This window comes from Argiope bruennichi, chromosome 4 (assembly GCF_947563725.1).
Source record: "Argiope bruennichi chromosome 4, qqArgBrue1.1, whole genome shotgun sequence".
NCBI lineage: Eukaryota > Metazoa > Arthropoda > Arachnida > Araneae > Araneidae > Argiope > Argiope bruennichi.
Window position 1 is genome coordinate 24,913,395 of NC_079154.1, and position 23,596 is coordinate 24,936,990.

At 32.8% G+C, this 23,596-nt stretch overlaps 1 protein-coding gene across 1 annotated transcript in view; it reads left to right on the top strand.

The window, feature by feature from the left end:
- Positions 1-23,596, top strand: part of LOC129965780 (A disintegrin and metalloproteinase with thrombospondin motifs 16-like) — a 75,225-nt gene that overhangs the window by 45,943 nt on the left and 5,686 nt on the right. Inside the window, exons 11-17 of the mRNA XM_056079956.1 lie at positions 784-882; positions 2,363-2,511; positions 7,215-7,278; positions 7,389-7,500; positions 9,877-10,007; positions 13,684-13,807; positions 18,017-18,261. Coding sequence (XP_055935931.1) covers positions 784-882; positions 2,363-2,511; positions 7,215-7,278; positions 7,389-7,500; positions 9,877-10,007; positions 13,684-13,807; positions 18,017-18,261 — 924 coding nt within the window. The remainder of the gene's footprint in view (positions 1-783; positions 883-2,362; positions 2,512-7,214; positions 7,279-7,388; positions 7,501-9,876; positions 10,008-13,683; positions 13,808-18,016; positions 18,262-23,596) is intronic.

Sequence of the window (23,596 nt, forward strand, 5' to 3'; positions counted from 1 at the left end):
GTGAATTCTCTATTCCTGCTGAGTTCTGTCTGAAAGTGTCCTCTGTGTGCTGTGTTTGTTGTTTACAACCGATTACTACTCGTGGGCTGCTGTTAGTTCTAAGTGGGTTGCTGTATATTGCTTTTGTGATTCTCGGCTGCATTTTTCTGTATTCGTGTTTTCGTTTTAATAACCGGCATTATTTGTTGTTGAGGCTTGCTGATTGTGTGTCACTATACACCCACTATGAGCGAGCACGTCGTCTGAGTTGAGCATATTTAATTTTTTCCGTTTATTAAATCCTATCGTGTAAGATCATTCTGCTCATAGGTGCAGCACATCAGGAAAAATTAATTTTTTGGAGATTATTGTACGAGCTTTATGATTTCGGTGTGTTACATTTCGAGTGCCGGCGTCTTGGCATAGGGGTAGCGCGTCTTCCCCGTGATCTGGGCGTCCCGGGTTCGAGTCCCGGTTTGGGCATGGTTGTTCTTCTGTTGTTCTATCTGTGAGATGTGTGAATGTGCCCTCCTGTAAAAAGGGGTTGTGCAAGCGAATGAGTGATGCGTGAGTGGCAAAGTCGTACTCTTGGCCCTAGTTGGCGCTGCTATAAAAAATAAGAGACGTCCCCCTCAGGCTTAAATCGCTCTCTTCGTAACAGTGGGCTTGTCAGTGGCAAGTGCCATAAGAAACAAACAAACAAACATTTCGAGTGATTATTTCTTTATACTAAAAGAGAATAAAGAATATCAATCGGATGAATTAAGCAATTTTTTTTAAAAAAATTCTTTTCCATCCCCACAGGGTGAAGTGTGTCGAGCATTGTGGTGTCAAAGGAACGGTCGTGAATGCGAAACTAAATTCCTGCCAGCTGCTGAAGGAACGCCGTGCGGAAAGAATAAAGTAAGCTGTGACCTCTTTCGCTGATACTAAAAACTCTATCATTACACTGACTTGCAGATTTTCATTAGTATTACAGTTTTTATCTACAATCTTTTTCGCAAATTGCAAGGGTAGTGCAAAATCTGCTCAGATTATATCTTTTGCCGAGGCTAAGAAGTAAGAAACTAAGAAGTTTAGTTAACCAACTTATTCAGTTAGAAGGACCTCAGCTTCTAAGTTCCATTTCAATGGAAGTGACAATTGTCAGGATTATTGACAGCGTCACTCACTTTTACGATCCCGTCTTTAACATTTCCTCATAATTTGCAACACTTTAAATAAATCTCCTAAAATTAAATGGTTTCATACGATTTAGAGTCCCCATGGTTTAGACCTGGGGGACCTTTATCTGGTTTATTAAAGAATGTAAAAGCGAGGTAATATTTTTTTGTTATTTTAACCTACAACATATTTTCACTATAAAAAAGATACGTAATAATTTCAATGTATCCGCTTTCTAAAAATTATTTTCGAATCGCTCGATTTCAATCTTCATTTAATGTCTGGGTTGGATAGTTTCTTATTTTTCCACGACGAATATAAACATGCTGGACTATTCGGATTACACATAATAAAAGCATAACTTAAAAATTGAATTTCAGTAACCGTGCAGAAAAAAAGAAATAATTAAAAAAACTCTGTATGCTTCTTTTTCTCAGAAAAAATATTATCTAATATATAACATAATTGATAAAGCAGTCGTGGAGTTCTTTAATACTTTTATGCTTCTTTTTCTCAGAAAAAATATAATATATAACATGATTGATAAAGCAGTCGTGGAGTTCTTTAATTCTTTTACTGTTCATAATTTTAAGGAAATAATCCAATTTTTATTTATTGGCAAGATTTCTTCGTTCAAGCAATGGCGAGGGAAAATAGCAATGGTGCATAGGAAAATAGAAAATAGGAATGTATGGAAGTATTCTGAATTTATATAGTTTCATAAAAGAATTTGCAAATAATGTATTTTGGTCCGTGGGAAAAATAATAATCTGCTCATCTTGGAAATTATAATGAAGCCGAAGTTCAAGTGATTGCAAAATTATTTTTAGAATCTAGAAAAGCAGAATAATTAGAAATCCTTTTACATAGGTATTAAACATAGAATTTATTTATTGCGATGAACGGCTTTCAATATTGAGTTTTATATAATTCTAGAATAATTAAGGTATTTCCATGACATTGTTATTGCAATGTAATTATAAATTATATTCAGAACGATACAATAGGAATAAAACAAATACATTTAATTTCTGTACACGTTATTATGAATGTTATAACTATTAAAATTGTGTATACATTTTTAGGACGAATCTGTATTATTGTTTTATTGAATATTGCAATTTATTTAACAAATGTTTGGTATTGATTGACCAGATTTAGATATTTTGTTATAAAAATCAACCAGTCAATCAAAGTAGATTATCATTCTTGCATATAGTGGTGTCGGAAAGGCTCGTGTGTGGATCGAAAACTAGACACACAAAAGGCGGTCGATGGTGGCTGGAGTCCATTCTCCCAATGGTCAAACTGCTCAAGGCCTTGTGGAGGAGGCCTGATGGTCAGACAAAGAAGATGCGACTCTCCAACGTAAGTGTTAAAAAAATCATCGGTCACAGAAGGTTGTTTTTTTCGTTATTTGTGAATTAAAATTTTGATTTTATTTTGACTATGAATTAAATTTTTTATTTGTTTTTGATTATGAATTAAATTTTTAATTAAGTTGGTTTCGTTTCAGCTCTTTGTAGTAATAAGTATGAAGAGTATTCATAAATTTTGCTCGATGTTGTACTTCTGTGAGTCAAAAAAATTCATAAAATCTTTACATATTTGGTGTTTTTTATGTTAGAAATTTTAATGTAAGCTAACCGTTTCTTGCGACCAGCTGATTAACCTGGAATATTAGTTGTGTTTAATTTTAATTGAACCTCTACCACATAATTGATGACATCATTCTCTTTATAAAGTATTTTTAAGCTAGGATTTTAGCCAGACATTAAAATCACATTATTTTAATAGCTTTATACATATTCTGTTCACGAACCTTCTTAATAGAATCATGTCCCATGGCGTCATCAGAAACTCAGATTCTGATTAATTTATTTCAAATTGCATGTTGTCTTTTGGTTGTAATGTGATTCTACTTCCTGATCCTTTGTATCAACGGTTCAGAAATTAAGCAGAATTCTTCTTTAACTTTCATCAATGCAAGAAAATCATGCGAATAAATATTTGATAAAACAAAGGAAACGAATTGAATGCCATTATAACAATAAAAACTGTAGTTGAAAGCTACATAAAAATAATTTCTTTTAATTATAGAAATTAAAGTGAAATTTGCACAACTGAATTGATATAATAGAAAAGCAATTTTTTAAATTTTAAAATGGTGAAAATAATTTGTGCTCAGTAATAATTTCTGAAATTAAGATTAAAACTCTAAAATTTTGCATAATTTTTAATTAAATAAATTTTTATTAAAATTTCAAAAAAAAATCATTTTAAAATGCACATTTTTAATCTTAAATGCATTTTTGAATCATATATGGTAGCTCTAAGTCCTGCAGGCTGTTTTGTCGGACATCAACACACACTCATTCTACCATATTTTTAGATTCCTAAATGTTCAAAATCCTTATTGGCTTATTTACCCTAGAAGGGAAAGAGTAGAACTTGCTTCTTTACTTGGGCGTAAGATTTCTGTGTGGTTCTTTCTTTTTGTAATAAATCTTCTCTTGTGTGGAAATGTAGATTTTAGCTCAGCTAACTAAAGACTACAATTGGCTATATCTTGCAGTGGAATCATGAGTCAGTAAATGAATCTGAAAAATTTGTAATTTCCAAAAATAAAATTTTTAAAGGACTTACTTTTTCAATAAACAGTTGAATTTCCCTATAATTATTCGCTTAACATTCATTTTTTTAATTATTCCTAACATTAATTATTCTTTTATCATCGTAGAATTCCGTGATATTTTAAGAATTAGTATTTATTTATTTATTTATAATTATTCTTAATAAGAAAATAAAAAAAATGGAAAAGAGATTAATTAAAAGTAACTTAATGTTTTAATTATTACTTTCTCATAAACGAAGTATACAAAAAGAAATATTTTAATCTGTAGGAAATTCCACTTCGAGATTCTGACAAATTTCCACATTTCATATATCTGAAAAACACCGTTTTATAATTTTACACCATGAACACTATAACTCAATCAGAGAGCGTAGTCCCCCCAATTCTTTCTCATATACTTTCTAATAAAGGTGTTATACTAGAGAATGCCTTGCATGGCAATGACGTACAGTAGTTACGAAATATTGACTTTTGACATGGATTTAGCAATTTTACTGAATCTATCGTGTTACTCTTGGCGAGTTATTTGGCGATTAAGCCCTGGCGTGAGGTTAATAACAACCGAAAATCGAATCTGTATTTTAGACGCGATTTTTCCAATCGATGAAAACAAAATTTGATAAAAAGCTACACTTGTATTCACCAAATTTATTATATTCAACTCATTGCGTTTTTGTGTTAACGTATGTTTTTGAAAGTACAGACCGACAGATAGTCAACTCCTCTTTAGATTTGTGTCAAAATTTGATAAGTGTCTGCATTATAGATGTTAAATGTGTGTGCCGAATTTTATCTATGTAGCTCTCTTTTTTTTGTAGCTGTCATGTTCACTTATATTCGAGAAGCCTAACAGATAGACTTCCTCTGGACGGATTTTTCTCAAAATATGACAGAAATCCACAAATTCGGTTAAAGGCCGCATATTAAATTGGAACCGTCAAGCTCAAAGCGTTCTTGAGTTATTTTTGTCACAGACAGGCAGACGGGCATTTTTTAAAAATGTGTTTGTCGAGCTCAGTGAGGTCTAAAATCTGGAAAATCGTCAAAATCTCGAATTTGATTTTTCTTTTTTTTTGACGATTACTGTACTTTTCCTATACTACGTATACGAGAAAATAAAAATACACTGTGTTATAGGATTAAAATTTATAGGAATAAAATGTAGTATGGGGTATTTACGCAATGTTTGTAGATTTCTTTCAAATTTTGAACAAACTCCATTCACACGAAATATGTCCGACTATTTGAGAATAAGGGAATGTGATAACAACAAAACATTAAGATGCAATTTTGATACACAATCTTAACATCTAAAATACAGATTCGTGATGAATTTTAAACGAAATTCGTCTTTTGGTTTCGCGTATTTGTAAATGCGATAGGACTGCATTTACTGCAGCGACTTCAATAAACGAAATTTGATACACATTTTTAGCATTTAAAGTGCAGATTCTTATTAAATTTTGAACCAAATTCGCTAATGGATCCATGCATCGTCATGCATGTCATCGAGCTAATTCAAAAGAACAATTACTTCAATAAACAAAGTCTAGTAAGTGATTTTGCTACTAAAATTGTAATTGTAAGTCAAATTATGATTTCAGTTGGTTGAGGAAAAAAGGCATATTCGGTTTTTTGTTTATTAATGCGTGAAATCATTCAAAGCACAAAATGCTTATTCACGGTCTTGCTTAAGGACCATAGCGTTTTTTGTTATTGCTGTTGCTGAAGGAAAATGATAGCAAACTTTTATTATGAAGCATGCCAGAAAACTTCAGAGACACCATCCTTGCTAACTTCAAAAGAAAAAGCTATTTTTTTTTAAATTTATGCCTACAGCAGCTCTATAAATAGTCAATTAATCTATACTTATAATAAAGCTCAATGTGTGTGTGTGTGTGTGTGTGTGTGTGTGTGTTGGCGCTCTACAGGCCAGACCGTTTGACATACAGCTACCAAATTTGGTACATGTATACCTTGGAGGTTGGGAATGTGCACCTGGGGTTTCTTTTTTCGAATTTTTAATTAGAATTTTAATTATTAATTAAAAACTAACTTTCCCGCCAAAAAAATCTTCCATTTTCCCCACCGCCAACTTTTTCGCCAAAAAAATCTTCCATTATCCCCAGCGCCAAACGAAAAAGGCTTCAGTTTTTTTTTCTCCCAACAGTAATGAGGCTAGGGTTAAAATGTTTCGGCGGATTATTTCAATCGGTTCTGTTTATTTTCTTAATGTTTGATGCATTTAAAATTAAACATTGTTATTGAATCAATCTTTCAGATTCATTCTGAAGTACTTTTGAATTAAAATAAAACATAATAAAGGAAATTAAAAATTTCTAATCCGCATAGCGTTACCCCAACTGGCGTAGAAAAAATCACGTATTTGCGTTACGTAACCGGCGAAGAAAATTCACGCATGCGCATTCTGTTCTGATTGTTGCCATGACAACGTTATCAATGGATGATTTAAATTATTTTTGGGTTAGTTGCATGCTTTTGTAAGTAAATTGTATTTATGTTAGTTATATATTTTTTGTATATGCTTATAGTTTTAAGTACATCGTTTTTAAGTAGTTTTTTTAAAACCTGTTTTCAACCGGTTATTTTAAACGATTCGTTTTATTTTCTTAGTGTTTGATGCATTTAAATTTAAACATTGTTAATGAATCGATCTGCTCATAATGAATCTAAGAAAATTTTGTTGACAAACTCTTGAGATATTACATAAATTAAAAAAGATATTCTTTAGTGCCCATAAAGTTTAAACGCTGAGTGACTCTATTTTCAGTAATCAGATTATAAAAAAAATGCTTTGTTTCAGTAAAAAATATTATTATATTAATTGAAGATAAATTCTTTCCACTTTAATTTAAAGCATAAATTCTACCGTTTTCAACCGTTTATTTTAAACGATTCGTTTTATTTTCTTAGTGTTTGATGCATTTAAATTTAAACATTGTTAATGAATCGATCTGCTCATAATGAATCTAAGAAAATTTTGTTGACCAACTCTTGAGATATTACATAAATTTAAAAAGATATTCTTTAGTGCCCATAAAGTTTAAACGCTGAGTGACTCTATTTTCAGTAATCAGATTATAAAAAAATGCTTTGTTTCAGTAAAAAATATTATTATATTAATTGAAGATAAATTCTTTCCACTTTAATTTAAAGCATAAATTCTACGGGTGCTAACAGAAAATGAGAGAGATACATATTACGTTATGACTGAAGGCCTTTATAATATTATGAATGAATTATATGATAATCAAAATTTGAAGTTTTAAAATATTTTGATGAAGAAGCTATTAAAGTAGAAATTGCATAAAATATTTAATTATTAAAATTTTAACGAACATTAAGATTGGCGAACCGGCTGGTCGCCAAAGGCGGCTAGTATGAAATAAAATAAAGGTGCGTTTCTCTTTTACAGGCCAAGTCATGGTGGGAGCTATTGCAAAGGAGAAGAAAAAGAATACCAGATTTGTGGAACAGAAGTATGTTTTTGTTGCTATACTTATTTGGTTGGTTTCATATTTTGAATTCATGTGCCAAATATGAAAAATATGAAATGTGATTCATATTTTTGTTTTCATCTGTTATGAAGGAATGTGATCCAGATAATCCGGAATATCACATTGACCAGTGTGCTACTTTCAACAAGCGCACTGTAAAAGGAAAATATTATCAATGGAAGCCTTACGGAAAGGATTTAGGAGGTAAGCTAATATAAATGTATTTTCAGCTTATTTTTTCATTCTCGCGAAAGATAAGAAAACATAATGTTGTGTATTATTAAAGACAATTACAAATCCGTAATATCGTTTCCCCTTCGCACTTAGTCTCAAAATAAAGAAGAAAGCTTGACGAAATTTTTATAGACATTGAATAAATGTCAAACAGCCCAGTATTGGTGACAAACTTGGCGATCAATTGGCGACTTGTTGGCGAATTTAGTGGCGAAAATGTAGATTCTAGAAAATATAAGAATTATGGTGATATCTCTCTTTAGATTCGAGATCCGCAGACCTTTCTCGAAATTTCTATACCTTTCACGATGCGCATAAGAGAAGTAAAGTGAGTCAATCTCTTTAGAATTCGTAGAACGAGGTCTCTAGTTGTTCTGTTGCTATTGTTTCACAACGATTTGCTGTTTGCGTGTGTATTGCTGATTTATACAAGTGCTGCCTTTTTGCATGTTATGGTTATGTTTTGTTATTTGTATTTCATGTTTTTATCTTGTGAAATAGACCTTTTATTTTCCATTATTGGAGTTCTCGCCGTATAGTTGGGCAGGGTGATTTAGATACGATGCATTTTAGATGCATTTTTTACAAAAATAAAAATGCAACGATTTTTTTGATGCAAAAATACGATGCATTTTTGAAAATAAACGTCTTTCTTACTGCAAATGTAACTTTGCAAAGTAGACAAATGATAATTTTTATCAGTGTGTTAGTGGTCAGCTCAAACATTCAGCTGTTCAAAACCTATATTATACTAATTAAGTCATATTGACCAACAGTAATGAACTACATCTTATTAAACCAAATGAAAATACTATTTTTAATTATATGCACATAATAAATATCGTGTATTTTGATTAGTTAGGTATACACGCGAAATGGCGAATAAAATTGGCGAAACCGATACAGTTGATATGGTTGCTGGAAATTGCATGGTTGCTGGAAGTGTGCTTTTTAGATTTCTCTCGAATAAAGTGGGTTTGGGTTGTGCGACAGATGATCATTGTTGGTATATATAGGGATTATAATCTTTCATATGAAATAAAAATTCGCAAATTCTGACCAGCGATTGAATCTAGACACTTTATTTTGTTTTCCTAGTTATTTTAAGTATATAGAGAAAATACGAAATTTTTATTATGTAGGCTTGCATTTTGAACTCGGAAGTGTTTCCTAAATAAGAAGAATTGGATGGTTCCCCCTACTCATGATTGGTATAGAGCCAATAAGCCGGGGCAGTCCTTAAATCTTCCTTGTGATAGAAAAACCAACACTTGCCTGTCGCGCCTTGCCAGTGGCCACCTTAAATGTCTTTTCTTTTCTCAGGGTGAAAAGTTTTATCCTCTTTGCCTGAAATGCTGCCAGCATCAGGCCTCTGCTGAACATATTCTGGACTGCCTAGGATTTCATTGGGGAGAAATTTATTCTTCTCCCTTCCTCGTTTTTGACTTTCTTCTTGTCAACGGATTTTTGGATTTGGTCTGACTACGTCAGGCCATGGAGATTAGCAACAACAACAACAACAACTCGGAAGTGTTAATGAACGCACATATAAATAGCCTTGAGCTCTATATTTCCTTTTTTTGTTAATAGATCATCATTTGTTTTAATCCGATTTTAATGACTAGTTTCAATTTGAATGTTCCTGAAATTCATTAGGATCACAAACTTCCCATTTTATACATATTTCTTTTATGCTGGATTATGGCAAAAGTTAATGAACTGAGGTCTGATAATATTTTTTGAGCATTATTTTTCTGTATTAGGCATTGCATTTCAGCGGGAACGTAGATTTTAGAGTTTTCGGAATGGAATTTTAACATTCTCTTGAGATCGATTGACCTTCTTTGCATAAATTTATTCATTTTATTGTTCATTTATTCATACCGATTTTACTTTTTTTTGTTCCAACCCAGTATCATGCCTGTTTTCACTCTGTTAGTAGATCAGTATTTATTTCAAACAGACATTTGCAACTAGTTTTGATTTGAGTATTCTTTAGCATTATAGTAAGAGCAAATCCCATTGCAAAGAAACAAAACTGTATATTTAGATCTAAAATGCACATTAAACAATATATATTTCTTAAGCACTCTACCAATATTCACGATATTTTTTACTACAATTTTCCATATTCGTTTGTGACAGTCTTATCTGAGATATTTTTAACACGATAATAGCCCCTCTAGACTGGTTCATACTCTAGTTCATTTAATAATTTTAATAATTATTTAGCTTTTTATTTAATAATTAAAAGTTAAAATTTTAATAATTCGCCCACAGTAATTAATTAAATAAGAACATATCCCTTTTTCTCATTTAATCTCATAAGTACTTTTCGTTTGGAAGCCTTATCTAGATGCCGCATCTACTGCGTGCCGGACAAAGAGGATCTGTACCTGGTGCTTTCAACTATGCTCCAAGACGGCACGTCGTGCAGCGGAAATTTCTCGGGAGTGTGCATCGACGGAGAGTGCAGGGTAGGTTCATTTCGCCATCTATGTATATACGTAGTATAAAATGAAGTCTCCTGAAAGTGTCTGTATGTTTGAAACCAGAAATACTGGAGAAATACTTTATTGAAGATATTTGTACCTTTTTCTAAGACATTTATTGGAGAAGGTTTTAGTATATTGAAGGCATATCAAAATAAAACGAGGAGTTTTATAATTTCGATTTTAATTATTTTCCAACTACGATTCGTTCATGCTTAAAACAGCAGTATCTGTGCGTTGCACTTATCCACGCATGTGCGAAAACCTCAAACTCCGCATGCTCAAATAGCAAGAGCTGTGGTATACGTATACGATACATTTCTTTGTTTACGTCTGATTTTAAACAGCGATTCATTATCTTGCTTGGTTTAGGGAAAGGGCAATTTTATCATTTACAAATGACCATGTTCAGAATGTTAACAACTTGGTACTTACTATCTGTACCTGATATCCCAGACCAAGTTATTATTTAATGAACACAGTTATGGATAGTTAAGAAGCTGTTCATTATTCAATTGATTTTTTAAATTCTCTTAATCAATCTGTTCTTCCTCCACACAAACTAATTTTAAAAGTTGATGCTCCTATTATACTACTACGAAATTTAAACCCTCCAAAACTGTGTAATAACACTCGATTACAAATAAAAATTTTGAAAAAAATTCTTTACTGAGGCAGTACTTTTAATTGGTTCTGGTACTGGAGAATCAGTTTTAATACCAAACATCCCTCTCATTCCGATAGATTTACCGCCTTCCTTTAAACGTGTTCATTTCCCAGTTAGGCTCTGTTTCGCCATGACAATAAATAAAGCCAAAGGACAAACATTTCACACTGTTGGAATTCACTTAAGTGAAGAGTTAATTTTTCCTCTTGGATATTATGCCACGGGCAACGCTGTGCAGGTACTGCTAGTTGCATATAAATAACGAATTATTCATACTATTTCAATCACCAAAACTTCGTCTAAATTGAGACATTTTACTTTCTATGAAATATAGAGAAAGTATACGAAATATATTTTTATTCGAAGTATATATAGAGAAAATATTGTGATCATAAAAAAAATTTGAACTTGAGATTTTGACAAATTTCCAAATTTCAGACCTTGAATTCAAAGAATATATTTTTGACATTATGTCCGTCTGTCCAGATATAATAACTCAAAATCATTCTGAGCTAGACGCATGAAAGTTTTTATATAGATATCAGATCAAATTTGTAAGTATCTTTCAGTAAATAGATAACTACAAACGTAAAGAATTAATTGATAAAATTTTATTTTAGCATCTGAAATATCGATTCTTATCAAATTTAAACCAAATCTGACAAAGGATTGACCATCTGCCGGTATGTACTTTCGCATTTATATAAATGCAATGACTAAAATCAATGCGATTCCATATGTGGATTTTGTGACAGCAACTATAGTTCTGTGTAAAATTTTGGACAAACTCCGTAGGCAAAAAAGACGTCCAAAATATATATTTGCTCAATAGATTCAGTAAAAATGTCAGATTTACACCAAAAATCTATATTTCGCAACAATTGTTCACTAATGCCATGCAAGGCATCTATGACCTTGCCAAAGGTCAACAGTTTTATGCGAGGGAGGAGGGTATAAGACCCCCATTGGAGAGATGCGAGGAAGTTTCGGGGAAAGATCTCCAGCTGGTTTGACTAGGGTTTCTGGCTCCGGGCATTAGTTTTAAACTTGAAGATATTTAGACGACAACGATTGCTTTTGTCCACTCACTTTAAGTGAGCAAAACTAATTTCAGCACAGCTATCTTCTAACATTTCCTAAACCAGCCAGAATGGTTTCCTTTGAACTTTCTCATATACTGCCTAATAAAGTTGCTATGCTCTCTTCCATCCTTGCAACCGTGAATCAGGTCATCAATACCGGAAGTACTCAGATTTCTGGTACTTCTTCTGACGACCTTCTCAGAACTCAAAACATCTGAGATCGAGCGAAATTTTCACATTTTTGTAAAGACTGACATACATAAGCTGTAATAATTTCCTGAAACTGTGATCCTCTTTGTTTTGTGCAAATTTCTGTTAGAATTTCTTCTTGAAAAGACATTTTTAATACCCTCGTTATCATTTTTAGTTATTGTCTCATTGTAGTGCCTGATATTTTTCGCACCACTTTGTAATATGTCATGTTTCACTAAAATATAAAGTAATCAAAGAGTTTTTTTTAACAGTGAGAAAATCAGAAAGCTCTGTAATTTTCTTCAACTGCTCACATGTCCGGTACGATAGCAGTTTAATTTTTTTTTAATTTCGTCAAATAAAATTATAAAATTTTTAATAAAAAAACCTTTTTGTCGTGTAAGAATTTTTCTTTCTTAATGCGAATAATAACTAACATTAAATTAAAGAGAGAGCAGAAGCAACCTATGTAAGAGCAAGTCGTCTTCCTAGCCATTTCCAGAATTTAAAATTCCATCCTGGGAACTTAGAGATCAAATGCTCCCATACGAAAATCTTCCCCTCAGACAGAATTTCCTTCAAAAAGAATTTCAACCTACAAACAAGACATATTTTTACAGATAAATCCAAAATCGGGGACAAAAAAACCGGCTTTGCCTTCTGCATCTTCCAAAACGCAGTGGCTTAGCAAATTGAGCGGAAAGAATTCTGTCTTTCAGGTCGAGCTGCTGGCCATTAAGGAAGCATGTAAATGGGCTAGAAAATTCGATCACGATGCTGAAATATGAAGTGATAGCGAGTCCAGTTCAAAAGCGACCTGCTCATTTTTCACCCCAAGCCCAACTGTGCAAGATATTCAAGCCCTTCTACATCGCCAACCTTCTATTCAGTTAGGATGGGCATAACGGCAACAAAGCTGCAGATTCCTTAGCCAAACAGGCCATTTCTGCAGGTACGCCCGTTCAATATCCAGCTCCGAGAAGCCATTTTAAAAGTACATTAAATAAATCGAGCCTACAGCGATGGCAAGAAGAATGGGACAATGGCTCAACTTGCAGAAACATTTATCAAATTATTCCCAAAGTCTCCTTTAAACCTTCATCTTGCAACATGCTATATATAATCTTTGCAACCGGATACTGTCCTTTCTCTTCCTACTTCAAGCGATTTCATATTAAAGGATCAAATCACTGTGGCTACAGTGAAGGATACTTCACCGCATCCACATCTTGTCATCTCAACAAACCCACCCACGACCTCGCACGAATCTGGTGGATCAACGTAATAGAAAACAAGATGTCCGAGGTCAAAATTAGAAATCTTGTGCGGTTTCTAAAAGACAACGAATTGATCTCCCCATACCCAAAGACTGAATAAATTTTTGTCTCCTTCCTTCTTCAGTCAAGCCATTCTCCAAGAAATATTATCTTCATCAAAATTCTAGAACTCATACACTCCCTTTTTCATTATTATATTGTATATAGTTATTATTTTGTGCATTGTATGAAAACTGTAAAAAAATTTCAACCGACAGAGAATCCTAGAGATTCCAAGTTCGGGGATATTAAGTGGCGAAAAAAAAAAGTGTTCCATAAAAATTTCATCAAATAGAAAACTTTATTTTAAATGCAGATTCTACTGTAATTAAAATAATTAAAATTATATGAATTTGTGTAGAATTTTGGTGTTTCATTATTAAAAATTCCTTCTGATTTTTCAGACTGTTGGTTGTGATGGGAAGATTGATTCCAGCGTCACTCCCGACATGTGTGGTGTCTGTAGTGGCGATAATTCCACGTGCAAGACGATTGAAGGGACATTTAAGGCAGTAAATTTTTCAACAGGTAATAAACAAATTCACACCATCCATAGATTTTATCAAAACGTTTTCGCTTTCCTATTCAAATAATAACATTTGATAAAATATTCTTTTTACTACTATCTTGATTATTAAAATATTTATATTTAGAAGTAGTTTTAAATAAAATGGTTAAAAAAATTTCTTAACACATTTGAAATACTTAGTTTATTAGGTTTGTTGACTGATAGATTAATAAGACAACTGCAAAACCATTCGGACTACACTAATCTGCAAGCGTATTTGGAAACATTAAAAGAAATTCTAAAAATAATTTTCTGAAATATGAGCTTCGATTATTTTAATTCGAATATTGTAGAGAATATGGTTCTTGTAAATCGAATGAAAATGCAAAATTTTCGACAAATTATCTTGAAAATCCTGCAGAAATTTAAGAAAGCCTATAGACTGTTACTTGCCTGTTTGATAATTCTGCATTGAGTGCAGTAAGTGAGGTAACGGAGAGTCTCTCAATACTGCTTTGTAAATTATAATTTGCAATGCATCGCGCGTACATCTCATTATAATTTGTAATGAAGTTCAGAAATACAAGAAAATGATTAAAAAGACGACTCTATTTATTTACAATGGCAAAAAAAAAAAAAAAAAAAAAAAATTCGACAAAAACTTTGCAAAGATTCAATATAAAAGACGATTAAAAAGACGACTCTACAGGTGGTTATCAAAATAATGGAAACACCTTAGATTTATAAAGGATCTTTATAGTTTGGTGTATTACTACCTTTGACATGTATTACAGTTTGGATTCGCCTAGGAATCGATTCATACAAATGTTGAATAGTGTTTAGAGGAATATTGTACCATTCTTCCTGGAGATAGTGTGAAAGTTCTGGGAGAGATGCCGGTGGAGGATATCGATTCCGTATTGAACGCTCTAAAATAGACCATAACGGTTCAATACATTGAAGTCGGGTGACTGTGTGGGCGAAGGAAGATGTTTAACTTCATCCTCGTGTTCATCAAATCATCATTGGACAAGTCTCGCTGCATGCATAGGTGCATCATCATCCTGGAAAATTCCATCCCTTGCAGGAAACAAAGTTTGCATCATAAGATGAACTTGGTCAGCTAAAATTTCACTATACTTCTACCTAGTGATCCTTCCTTTCAGGGTTACGATTGGTTCAACAGAAAACCACGACATGGCTGTCCATATTATGACAGATCCACCTCCATGCTTGACAGTTGGAAGGAGACAATCACGATCATTCGCTTGTGCAGATGCCCTCCGTCTTGTTGTAGAGAAAAGTGTGAAACATGATTAGTCAGCCGATATTACTTTCTTCCACTTATCAATCGACCAGGTTTTGTGATTGTGAACACCACCGCAGACGACGTTTACCATTAACATTTGTGACAAGTGGCTTGGGAATTGCCATAAATGTTATGATTATGAAAGTGCCTTCATAATCATGCCTTGTAATCACTGACACTGGGGAATCCAGATGGGTATTGAGCTCTGCGGTCACTTTTGTTACAAGTTATTCGCTTTTTAAACATTACAATCCGCTTCAATACCCGTCGGTCTCTTTCACTGAGCTTCTCTTTCCGCCCACTATTTTGCTTTGCCGAGCTTGTCTTGCTGCGCTTTGTGTGTGCTGTCATGACTTTAGACACCGTACCTCTAGAAGCGCTTAAAAGTTGGGATGTTTCGGTCACACTTGTTCCAGCTAGACGGGCTTCTACAATTTGGCCCCTTTGAAAATCTGAGAGGTCCGACATTTTACGCTTTTGAAAAAAATCCAAGAATTACAGAACTTCAGTGAAGCTAACACATATTACCAGAATATATACATTGCTGTTTATAAAGAAAACTGGTGGCTATTATTATATTTTAATGCTTACGAAGCGCCTTCAAAAATGTCACTTTTATTCACAAGTGTTTCCATTATTTTGATAACTACCTGTATATTCATTTGCACTGGCAAACACTTCTATAAAAACTTTACAAAGTTTCAATAAACATTATTATACGTTTAAAACAACGAGTCATGGCCACAATTTTGCAGTTATATAGTAGAATTACCGTTGAATTCTAAGTGTTCGTAATCGAATAACGTACCACTTCGGTTGGACTCTTTTCTACTACCTTAGAATACCTTGGTTTCAAAGTTTAATTTTGCTGCATGAGGTTCTGATATTTATTTAAAAGATTTATATTTATTTATATGTTCACATTTTGAATGCAAATATCACAAATGTTCAATATGTTCTCCTTTTTTTTACGTTGCATACATCACATTTGTAAGATAATTCTTATCAAATCTTCTAGAGCATGTTTATTTCAATAAATCTGTTTGTGACAAGGACTTATGTATCAGTGAGATTTGTTAGAAAAGAAGACATTTGTACTACCATAAAAAAAAACAGCATTATGGTGACAGAAGTTGCAGTTATTATTATTAATAATATCATGTGAGAACATGATGTTTTTTGGGTTTTTTTTTAAACCTCAAAATGAGTAGGCAAAAAATAAAGAGCATGGGTCGTAATAAGTTATTGTCCGAAGAAGCACTAAGAAAAAAAAAAAAAAAAAAAACGGGAATCAAAGCGGAACAGCGAGGCAGGTATAAAAAGCTATATATATATATAATATATACAATCTGTCTGTATATATAATATAAATAATAATAATATAATTTTTTTTTAAAGTGGCCTTTTTAATTTTTCTAAATGGCACAAAAAAAAAAAACATTTAGAGCTCGAACAATTTTGAGATGTGGAAAAAAAAAAAAAAAAAACTTTTCTAAATGTCGGCGCATGCGTATCTGAGAGTCACGTGATTGTTTTAAACCGGTTCAAATTGGTTTTCCATGAAAAAAATTCTGGCTAGTGGAAAAAAAAATTTTTAGAATTCGATTGATTTTGAGATAGTCAAAAATCATTCCTTTTCTAAATATTGATGATTGTGAAATATGAGTCATGTGAGAACATGATGTTGTTTTTCTATAGGACTCAAAAAATAATAATGTTCTCATATAATAACATGACGGTTGCGATAGCAGATTTCAATTTTCTTTTTTTATTATTATGTCATTTGAAAACGACTAATCCTTCAATGTGGTAATGTATTATTGAGATATCTGCATTTGTATAAGAAAATGTAGTACATCATTTTGTAGTAGTATAAAAAGAGACAGTTCATCTTTCAGATGTAACAGAAGGCGTAATGAGAACTCTCAAATAGTTAAAAAAAAACTATTAGAAATATCTTTTTTACACACTACGAAATAATCACGAAAACCAAAAATTATGAATCAATTTTGTATTTTATGTCAAAAGAAATCATGTAGATTTTGAATATACTATAGCCCATTTATACGCTTTGTTAAAAAAATTATTAAATTAATTTTTTTTCAAAAATGTGTTTGTTTATTTGCTATTTTTTTATAGTTGAATAAAACATAAACACATGGAGTGTTAATGAACCCTGCGAGTACTGTTAGTGCAAGAATAAAATAATGCTCTTTATTAATTCAACAATGAATAAATGTGAAGGAAAACTAGGAAAATTTAAAATATGTAGAAATTATTTTATTCTTAAATCCCCTCCCTCTCAAAGCGAAACAACTCTGATATGGGAATGAGAGGCTTCTGGCTTAGTGAAAAGTTCTCGCTTCCCTCCTGGTATATTAACCCATTGCACTCGGAAAAGTAATTTGATGCATAATTATTCAACTAATACAAAGACTTGTTTATTGCACCGAAAAATAAACATACACAATTGTTTTTAAGGTAAATTTTTCAAAAAATTAATTTACTTTTTCTTACCACTCTGTAGGTATTTTTAACAATCAAAATTTAAAAAATCAATGAATGAAACATCGAAATGATGTACCGTCTTGAATGGTGACTCAGAAGAGCCATCCGAGTGTAAAAGGTTCATGTTGTATGATCGAGTTATGTCGGATGTGTTGTACCGTGACCGATGATGGTCATTAGGGACTCAATCTTATGTCCCTCGACTGCGCTCTCTCTACGACAATTATTTAGATTATCCCTGATGATTTGGCAGGGCTAGGATCATTTCATGATTACCCTTGAAAAGTTTTATTCCTTTAAGCAGGTTATAGGCTAAGTTTGAAATAAAAGATGCGGATATCAGCATCCTAACTAGCTAAAATTTGAATCGATGTCTTAAAAATTTATTTATTATTTTACTTTTCATTGATAGGTTATCACGAAGTTATCAAAATACCACCTAACTCGAGGCATATAAATATAACGGAAAGCAGCGAATACCCAGCCTATCTAGCTTTGCAGGATGGGAATGGAAAATATTACCTCAACGATAACTGGGTGCTGGACTGGCCGGGAAGGTACACGGCAGCCGGTACCGTATTCAGTTATAGAAGATGGCCGGGACAACCGGAGAGTTTGGTTGCGAAAGGACCGACGAACAGAGAGCTGACAGTAGAGGTATTTGCGTTCTCAGTTTTCAGATATAATAATAAAGTTATCAAATTTAAAGTATCTTACGTATCAACAAATGTTTATATTTAAAATAATCAAGATGATCAAAGCACCTGTCCCCCAGCTCTAACCACTGGCCTAATTTCGCTAATTTTTGCTTATATGAAATGTTTATGACCGCGAGCTATCTCATCAGTGGTTGCATATCCCATATCATTGTCTATTTCCGAAAGAAGTTTTTAAAAACACTATTTCAGTGTGTATTTTTTATGGGGACAAACGGCAATAGAAAACTTCCAGTCTCAAATATTGTACCTATTTTGAAAACTTTTATTTCATATGAAAGCTTTTGATCGTCTAGATCAGCGATTCTCAACCTGTGGGGCACACTAAAGAGGGGGCGTGAGAATATCCAAGAGAAAATATTATTTTAAAAAATTGATTACCTGACTGAAAGGAAAGCACACATACACACAGAAAACAAAATACATTTCGAAATATTTAATACCTTATTGAAGTAAAACAACTTACTAAATCAAAACATAGTAGATTAAAAACACATTTACTAATTATTAGTGACTTTCTTGGGCCGGTTTTGAAGAGCAAAGTTTTTCGAAGGAAGGCTAGCCACTTTCAGTTCTGTTTCTATTTTTTGTCTTCAAAGAAGCCACAGCAGAAAATCCAGTTTCACAAAGGTAGGATGTTGAAAATGGTAATAGAATGTGAAATGCCCTTGTTATTAGTGCAGAAAAATCATCCTTACTCCTGCCCAAAATTCAAATAGTGATTTATTACTAAATTGTCTTTTAGTTTCGCCACTTGTCGTGAAATCTATGAATTTTTCTTCCTCATGAATTGAGTGTCCTTCGGGAGTCTTATGAAATGGATCCCTAATCCACTCGTAACTTGCAATCAGTTTGTCGTCAGCAAGAAAATATTTTTTAAATTCTTTGCCAGCATGGCTAAAAGATTTTCAATGGTTATAAAAACAACTTTTACATGTTCTTCTTCAGCCTTGTAAGTTTTAGTACAATCATCCACATTTGCAAACATTGTTAGGTTTTTTCGCTTTAAATTTCTGCTCCACAATTCCAATTTTCTACAAAGAGCATTAACTTTATCGCTCGTATCCAACATATGTGTATTTGCTCCTTGGAGTTGAAGATTCAAGTTATTTAATTTCTCGAATATCTCAACCAAGTACCTCAATTTCCTCACAAATAAACCATCGCGAAAATTCTCAGCCTCCGGTCTGTTTTCTTCTTCTAGGAAAATGGCGATTTCTTCTCTTTATTCATAAACACGTTGCAAAAATTTCCCACGTGATGACCATCTTGCTTCGCAAAAAAATAGTAACGCTAAATGTACTAAATCCATGTCTTTACAAAGTGTGGAAAAGATTCTCGATTTCAGGGGTCACATTTTTATATAATTTATTACGGTTACAACCGTAGTTAACACAATATTCATACCAGGACTCATTGCTTTCGAAGCCTAAGCTTCTCTGTGGATCATGCAATGCGTCTTTCAATGTGTGCACTGAGGCGATATTTGTTTTACAAGTGCTAATATACCTTGGAATCTTCCGGAAATTGAACAAGCACCATCGGTGCATACTCCGACGCAATTTTTCCAGTCTATGTTTGTCGCGTTCATAAAATCATTTAAAATACCAAATAATGCCAGTGCTGTTGTTTTGAGTTCTATTGGTTTGGAGAAAAGTAGTTCTACTACTGACACATTATCACAAATTCGAACATAGGCAATTAAATGAGCATCTTTATTACTATCTGTTGCTTCGTCAAGCTGTACTGAAAACAATTTGTCTCTCAACTTCGAGAAAAGCTGACACTGTACATCTTCGGCTATATCGCCAATTTGACGAACAGTATCATTTAAAAGTGGTACGGACTGCAATTGTTTTGAAAAATTATCTCCAAACATAGTTTCTATAATCTCAATTGCTGCTGGCAAAATAAGCTTTTCACCAATGGTGTGAGGTTTTTTACATCTGGCTATTTTATATGAACTTTGTAAGATGCAATCATAGCTTTTTTTTTCACAAACAAAGTTTCTTTAAAAATGATTTTTGCTTTCTATATGATTTTAATTTTAATTCGAAGAATTCTCTGGGTTTGTTGACGTACTCACTATGAAGCGTTTCCAAATGTCGTTTAAGTTTATTAGGTTTCATGCTGTCTGCGCCAACATTTTTAAGCAAATGGTACACAGGGGCCTTTCTTCTTCATTTACTTCAGCACTGGTAAACCCAAAATTAAAGTATTCTTGAGAATATTTTCTTGATTCTATTTTCGGAACCACTCTCGTCTGTGTACTTGTTGATGCTTGACTATCGTCTACTGCTTTCTTACTTCCGCTTAAAAATTTATCCATGAGTTTGCATAAATCTACTGCCGTGAATATTTAATATGGTGAATTGCAATTAACACGAAAAACATATATAACATACACATTCACTATAGATTCGATAGCGATAAAAGGATCAACTCGAATGAGACTGGCTGGAATTGAAACTTGTGTTATCGAACATTTTCCTTCTTCCTATGAGAAAACATTTGCTCTGCGCCTGCTCGAAACGGCATAGCTCGTGTGGATTCCCTTCCACAAACATTGCTTATTTTTTTCTCTTTTGTTTAGTCATGCTTCTGTTTTATTTCTTTTATTATTCAAAAAAATGTATTCCCAGTTTCTAAATTTAGCCCACCCCTTTTAGGTTAACTTTCATTAACGAATTTTTCTACTTTCATATTCGTTTAACGTTATCTCCCTGTTTGGCTTTCATTTCTAATATAATATTTAAATTTTCCCCGCTTTTATTCGCTTTATCTGTTCATCGCCCGCTTGTCCAAAATGCAAGATGTGCTTTCTCGCCAACGTTGGCTCGCTTTTACTCTAGTTTTGTCAGTTAGTTAAAAATAATTTAAAAACAGAATCCAAAATACTCAATTTACATTATTGTTGTATACATTTTATTGTAAATGGGGGGGGGACGCGATGAAAATTATGATTGGAAACTGGGTAGCAAATACTGAAAGGTTGAGAAACGCTGGTCTAGATGTATCATCAATGGTATCTACTATTTTACTGTATATTTCCTATTGAGAAAATTTTTTTGTAAAGTCTCTCATCTGTTTTCACTGTACTGACTTTACCAATTTTTATTTCATATGAAAATTTTTGATCCCTTGATATTTGGTTGTCTGTCCCTACTTCGCAAAAGTTTCGAGGGATATCGCAAAATAAAACTTTTGTACGGCCTCAAACAACTGGACCGATTCCGCCAATTTGCTGATATTGCTAACTGATCAAAAGGCCCTATCTTTATTGCTTAAGTTTAATTTATAATAGAGCTGTCGTTTGATACGATGCGATATAGTTCGTCGAAGTTGATTGAAATGGCTAAATTAATACTATTAATATGGGTGCCAATTAGCTAGTTGCCGAAGGCTGCTAATTTCAATTAAACTAATTATAGAATTAAATAATAAAACAATTACAAAGAAAAATTATTATTAGGTATAGTTTATACGATTCAACAGCTTCAAAATTTATTTTAAGCAGTAATGATTAGCAAGTAGAAGTGTATAAAACGTATCCATTCCACAAGGTGTGCCCTCCGAGCTTAATCAGTACTTGGATGAAAATTGCATTTTAAAATTAAACATTTCGTTGCATTTCAAAAGCAACAAAATCTTTGAAGAGATACTAAATAGTTTTTCTTTTAATACGTGATATTTATTCTTATGTGCAGTACAGTGAAATCATTCGAAATTCGCTTTCCACACAGAGAAAATGAATAATTAACTCTAAATCCTCTGGATATATTACAACTTTCTTATTCTACAGTTCCACCATGCATTTCATACTGTTATGAATGTTAAAGACTATTCCCTGCCATGTTACTTTAATTATAGGAAATATATTTTAATAGAGATTCTTGATGGAGGCCACGCTAAATAACGTCCACAGTGATGATAAAATCAGTGGCAGTTATCTTCCCAAAACTTTCTCGCATACTCTCTAAAAGCTTATGATACTAGAAAGACATACAAAAAAATTACAAAATAACTTCGGGCTTGAATTTAGTATTTTTACTAAATTTATCGTGCCAGCCTTGGCGAGTTATTTGGCGATTAATTCCTGACATGCGTTAATAAATCAAAAAATCGAATTTGCGTTTTAGACACGTCTTTCTCAATCGATTGAAACAAAAATTTGACACGAAACTGTATTTGAAGTACCAAAATTACATACCAAATTTGATACATTTAAGTCATTTCATTTTTGAATTATCACATTTACATGTTTCTGAAAATACAGACTGACAGACGGCCAACCCGTAATTGGATTTGGTTTAAAATTTGACAGGTATCTACTCTATAGACATTAATCCGTGTACCAAATTTTATCTACCTCTTGTTTTGCAATTGTCGTTTAACTTGTATTCGAACAGCTGGATTTCCTCTGAACAGATTTTGCTCAAAATGTGATAAAAATTTGCAAATTTAGTTTAAAGGCAATGTACCAAATTTCAACTGTCTAGCTTAAAGCGTTTTTGACTTATCGTTATCACAAACAGAAGCACATATTGAAAAAGTGTGTTTTTCGAGCTCACGGAGATCTAAAACCTTGTGATCCCTTAAAATCTCGAGTTCGAATTTTTCGACGATTACTGTATTTTCTTTATATGAGAAAGTAAAAAGAAGATCGGAAAAAAAAAAAATTAAAAAAATACAAGGTTGTTAGCACAATTTCTCTTAGGAGTTTGGAGAAATTAATGTGACGTCACGCCGTTTTTTTAAATTACAGCCAATAATCTCATTACCACAGAACTAAGCCATATAAACAGGGATTATTGTGACTGGCTTGGCGTCATACCCTGTTGGGAGAGACTGTATAAACCGAAGAAATGTACGCGAGTGAATTTCTCTTTGGACTTTAATTCGTAAGCAAGTTGTAGACTCCGAACCTAATAACCGTGCTGCTACTGTTATTTAATTAGTGATTTGTTGTCTGTTTGTGTTTTTAATCAATACTAGAGCTTCCCCTTGCGTACACCTCGGCTGTGTGATCGTAAATTTAGTATTTCATTATTTAACTTGACAGATGGCATTCACCATATATGTATGATTTTCTTATGAAAAGTTTCTTTCCATTCAAAATAAATTCATTTTAAAAGTAGATGAATACTTGTTGCTCACGCATATTTCCCGCTCTAAGAAACGTTTTGTGATTATTCTAAATATCACATCGATTAGTAACTTCACATGCTTTGAAAATGATAAAATTTTGATTCACATTTCTTTTATCATTCGACTGG